The sequence below is a fragment of the Dipodomys merriami genome, unplaced genomic scaffold (assembly GCF_024711535.1).
Source record: "Dipodomys merriami isolate MVZ:Mamm:240054 unplaced genomic scaffold, mDipMer1.0.p SCAF_2, whole genome shotgun sequence".
Taxonomy (NCBI): Eukaryota; Metazoa; Chordata; class Mammalia; order Rodentia; family Heteromyidae; genus Dipodomys; species Dipodomys merriami.
In genome coordinates, this window is record NW_027203381.1 from 11,152,345 (window position 1) to 11,157,358 (window position 5,014).

General features: G+C 58.4%; 1 protein-coding gene across 1 annotated transcript; it reads left to right on the forward strand.

Annotated features, from left to right (window-relative positions):
* Positions 1–360: 360 nt before the first annotated feature.
* On the forward strand, positions 361–4,527 carry Rax (retina and anterior neural fold homeobox). Its single transcript, XM_070028628.1, has 3 exons — positions 361–649; positions 892–1,145; positions 4,024–4,527. The coding sequence occupies exons 1-3, from the start codon at positions 361–363 to the stop codon at positions 4,525–4,527; spliced, it is 1,047 nt and encodes a 348-aa protein (XP_069884729.1).
* The last annotated feature ends 487 nt before the right edge of the window (positions 4,528–5,014 follow it).

Sequence of the window (5,014 nt, forward strand, 5' to 3'; positions counted from 1 at the left end):
GGCACGAACCCGCCCTCGGCAGGAGGAGGGGCCGAAAGAAGGGACTGGATCCCCCCCTCCTTCCCCGAGGAGAGAGGAGGGGTCAGGGCCAGCGGGCTGTGCCTGGAGAGCTCGAGTCCCAGTTGGTTTACGCCCAAGCCGAACTAGCAAGCTTGGTGCGGGGACCCGACCTGGCGCCGGGCCGAGCGATCGCTCACCCCGCGGCGGGGTTGTCTGCAGAGTCTGACCTTGCGTGAGCTCCATCCGTGCGGGTTGTGCGCTTGTGCACTTCGAAGAAGTTTCTCCGCCCCGACGTGCAACGCTTGGCTCCGCGTTTCTTCTTCCCATCTCCGAAGCGCCCCGCGCTCTCCCCCCCGCCCCATGCACCTGCCGGGCTGCGCGCCAGCCATGGCCGACGGCAGCTTCTCGCTCGCCGGCCACCTGCTCCGCAGCCCGGGCGGAAGCACCTCGCGGCTGCACAGCATCGAGGCCATCCTGGGGTTCACCAAGGACGACGGGCTCCTGGGCGCCTTCCCCGCAGAGCGGGGCGCTCGGGGCGCCAAGGATCGGGAGAGGAGGCTGGGGGTGCGGCCTGCCTGTCCCAAGGCGCCCGGGGGAGGCGCGGGGCTGTCCCCACCGCCCGCCCCGGCGCCCGGCTCCGACTACGAAGGTGAGTGCGCCCCTTTCCCCTTTCCTCCACTTTGCCTCAAGCATCTGCGGTACAGACCGCACCCGGGTCGGGGTCCCTTGGAGAGCATCCAACTGGGGGGCAGAGAAAGCGTAGGGACCACCCCGACCTCGCGGGCCAGCTTTTAGTCTCCGCTGGGAGCGCAGGGAGATGGGGTGGGCGGGGGGGGGTTACTTCGGGGTGTGTTCTTGACACTCCGGGCCTCATCTCCCCCCCCCCACCAGCCCCTCACCCCTGCTGCCCCAAGGAGCCCGGGGAGGCCCGGCCGAGCCCAGGGCTGCAGGTCGGGCCGGCGGCTGGCGAAGCGAAGCCGTCGGAGGACGAGCAGCCCAAGAAGAAGCACCGCCGGAACCGCACGACGTTCACCACGTACCAGCTGCACGAGCTGGAGCGCGCCTTCGAGAAGTCGCACTACCCGGACGTGTACAGCCGCGAGGAGCTGGCGGGCAAGGTCAACCTACCCGAAGTCCGGGTCCAGGTAAGGCGCCCGGGATTAAGAGATGGAGACCCGGGAGGGCTTGGAGCCAAATGGGGATGGCCACTTCTGAACCAGTCCTCCTGAGCTCACGCATTTAGTAGAGGACTTTCCCCCCTGCTTAGCACTCTCAAGACACACACACACACACACACACACACACACACACACACACACACACACACACACACACACACACACACACACACACACACACACACACACACACACACACACACACACACACCGAGATTACCGATCTTTCTCCCCCTTTCGGACATTCTGGTCTAGTTAAAGGAGAAATTGGTCCTGGCTGACAGCTCATTAGATGCGCCCGGATGCAATTGGGGGCGCAGTGAGCAGAAAGAATGTAGGCACCAGAGGGTTCAACCCTTGCCACCCCCTGGCACTAGCTGCGCGCCCCGCCGCGTGGTGGGCGAACACCCGGCTCCATCCCAGCTGAAACTCTGGTGGATTGGTTTTAGGAAACTGACTTTTCCTTCCTCCGGTGTACCTCCAACCAAACTTCCCGCCGCAAAGATCTTTTTTTTTTTCCATAAAGAGATTTTCGCCCTTAATTATAGCTGAATTATCTTTAATCCTCGATCGTTAAAATATTTGAAAGCCTTAAATATTTGCTAGTCATCTGTGAAGAATCTGGGAGGATTTCCAAATTGGAAGAGTTTAACAGAGGCCCGAAAGGGAGACACTGGGGACAAATCGCAGAACATCGGAGAGGCAATAGAATATAAGATGGGATTTTTAAAAAGTGTGTGTCTAAAAAATTACTTTTCTAGAAAAGTAGTTATTATTATTATTATTGGGCCACACAGGTGTCTGGGTGTTTTAAGCTGTGTCTTGAAAATAATGAGTCCAAGTCACTTGTAAAATGTTCCCTAAATTATTCGATTAGCTAATAAGAAGAGTTTGAGTTCCCCTAATTTGGGGCAGTAAAACCACGAAGATTTCGCTGAATGGTGGCAATTTGAGGGACAAGCCGAGGAAAGGCAAAGCCTTCCAGTGCCCTGCAGAGTGTGGGTTCAGCAGCCTCAGGCACCCTGGCCCCGTGAAGCCCACCTCCCAGCAGGTCCCTGCCCTTTACTTGTTTGTGGTTTTTGGCTTCTCTAAATTCGTAGACATGTGAAAACAGTGTTGTCAATTACTTTTCTGTGATCACTCGGCCAGCACAGTGCCCAGTGCATGCCAGTTTAGAAAGGAGTGTGATGTGGCCAGATGGTATGGGGTCGGGAGACCAGAGGAAGTCCCTTAACAGTGTTTGGGGCAACAGGAGGGAGCGCACTGGGTGGGAGCTATCCCAGTCTCCAGCCAGGCTACTTGATTTGGCTGAAAATGGGGGTCCGGGGAGCCAGGGAGGCAGTGAGACCAGAACCCTCTCTGTGCCAGAGATGCAAGGAGCATCGCATCTCTCCAGGCCACGGGGCCCCATAACTGTGATAGTATAAACTTCTATAGCAAAGAATCAAGGCTACTTACACTTTTGTTCTCTCTCTCTCTCTCTCTCTTTCTCTCCCTCCCTCCCTCCCTCTCTCCCTCCCTCTCTCTCTCTCTGTCTCCCTCCCTCCCTCCCTCCCTCCCTCCCCCTCTCCCCCCTCTCTCTCTTTCTCTCTCTCTCTCTCACTTAAGCTTCATACATATTTGTGCTTCTCTGCTCAGGGGCTAAATTGCTGTTTTCTCAGCTCTCAGAGAAGGGAGCACCCACCCCTTTTGGATACCACACTCACTGCTCCATTAGGAGCTTGCAAGCCTCCCTCTACCTCCCTTCATCAATGTAACACTGAAGCCAAAGTGCACAGTGCTTCAGTTTGGCCAAAGTGCTTTCAAGTTTTCTCTGTTCAATTTACAAAGGGAACTTGGTGGAGGAAAGGTTGTTTGCCATTTTCTGTAGTCTTTAAATCAAATCTGTAGTGAAGAATCCAGGGGAAGAAATTGTTACATCATGGGCTCAAATAGACTTGTTCTATTTGAAGAAAACCAGGAGAGATCCTTTGTGTACTCAGAGCTGAGGAGAGTGTCAAAACTAACTCCACAAAATGAAAGCAGACACAGTAAACTTAAGTGTAATGAATGTCATGTAGAGGAAATGTCCCCCAAAAAAAGTAAAAAATAAAAATAAAAAAAACACCACCACCAACCCTTTGGGGGCATGGCTCAGGTAGTAGAGCGCTAGCCAAGACGCAAAGACATCAGGCACCAGGTTCGGAGTCCTAGTCTGTGCACCTCTCCCTCCCCCAAAGTAGAGAAACATCCGAACTAGGAAGCAGAAATCAACTAAATAAAAGTAAAAGTTATATTAAAGGAGCGATTGAAATATTCTTGTGGTTTTAAGAAAAACCCTCGTGCTTCGATGTAGTTCGCAGAACTAGGGAGCTGGAAAATTAGCCACATTTTAACCTCAGACGTTGCCAAGAATTTACACAGGGCAAGGCGAGGTAAGGCCCAGAGAAGGCTGGAGACAAACGCGAAGTCAGGGAGGGCTGTGCACACGGGGCGGAAGCGGGGTCTAAGGTGGGACCGCAGACAGGGAGGCCGCGATTTGGTGAGACTGGTTTCCAGGTCCAGTGGTCCAGGTGCAGAATTAAAATTCATTTCCTTTGGCACACTTGCTCCTATCAGGGGCAAACCCACTGCTCTGGGTGAGAGAAACAAGGTAAGGATGGGACTAGGCTGGGACAAAGGGGCGCCGGGAGACCAGAAAGAGGGAGAAGCCCGAAAGGAACACGGGGTGGGTGAGGACGGAAGGACAGTCCGAGGGAGTCCGAGCCCCCGTTTGATGTGCAGTTGGGGGGGTCTGAGCTGGCCGGGCTGCGCGACCCCAGCCCCCTCCGCAGCCCGACGGCCGCGTGCTTCCTTCTCCTGGCAGGTGTGGTTCCAGAACCGACGGGCCAAGTGGCGGAGGCAGGAGAAGCTGGAGGTGTCGTCCATGAAGCTGCAGGACTCGCCCCTCCTGTCCTTCAACCGCTCCCCGCCCTCGGCGGCTCTGGCGCCCCTCGGGGCCGGCCCGGGGGGCGGCGGCGGCGGCGGCGGGCCACCCGGGGGCGCCTTGCCGCTGGAGTCCTGGCTCGGTCCTCCGCTGCCCGGCGGGGGCGCCACGGCCCTGCAGAGCCTGCCTGGCTTCGGGCCGCCGACGCAGGGCCTGCCGGCCAGCTACACCCCGCCACCCCCGCCACCCTTCCTCAATTCCCCGCCGCTGGGCCCGGGTCTGCAGCCCCTGGGACCGCCGCCACCCGCCTACCCGTGCGCTCCGGGCTTCGGGGACAAGTTCCCGCTCGAGGAGGCGGATCCACGGAACAGCAGCATCGCGGCGCTGCGCCTCAAAGCCAAGGAGCACATCCAGGCCATCGGGAAGCCCTGGCAGGCCCTCTAGGGGAGCTTGGCCCCCCGCGCTGCGCGCCAGCACCTCCTCTTCCCGGAAGCCCTCACTCGGCCACTCTTGCCCAGTCCGCGGGCCGGGCCGACACTCCTGCACCCGGGAAGAGCAAGCCTTGAGCGAGCCTTGAGCGAGCCCGCGGAGCCCCCGCCCGCGCCCACCGCCCCCAGCCTTGCCGCCAGACGGAAGGGGCCGCTGGGCCGCGCCGGCCGCGCTGCTCCCATCCCTGCGGGCAACCGGAGCCCCCAGCCCGCCAGGCCCCAGAGGCCACGGCCCCTGATCCCCGCTGCTCCTCGGAGGAAACCGAGGAAGGGGAGCGAGGATCAGGAAGGAAAAACACAATAGTTTGAGAAACTGTAAACGTAGTTTCCAAGTATGTGGAGGGAGAATTAAAAGATGTTGCTTGTTTGGATTCGGCGGATCTGGTTATGTGCGCTCTGAGCTGCGGGGCGAGGAGTGAATATTGGGGGGGGGGGTGACAGCC

What these genes read in the sequence shown, in the direction of transcription:
- Rax (XM_070028628.1), top strand. Translation starts at nt 361, where the DNA reads ATGCACCTGCCGGGCTGCGCGCCAGCCATGGCCGACGGCAGCTTCTCG. An exon ending in GCCCGGCTCCGACTACGAAG is followed by an intron (nt 650 to 891) that starts GTGAGTGCGCCC and finishes CCCCCCCACCAG; the next exon opens with CCCCTCACCCCTGCTGCCCC. An exon ending in TACCCGAAGTCCGGGTCCAG is followed by an intron (nt 1,146 to 4,023) that starts GTAAGGCGCCCG and finishes TTCTCCTGGCAG; the next exon opens with GTGTGGTTCCAGAACCGACG.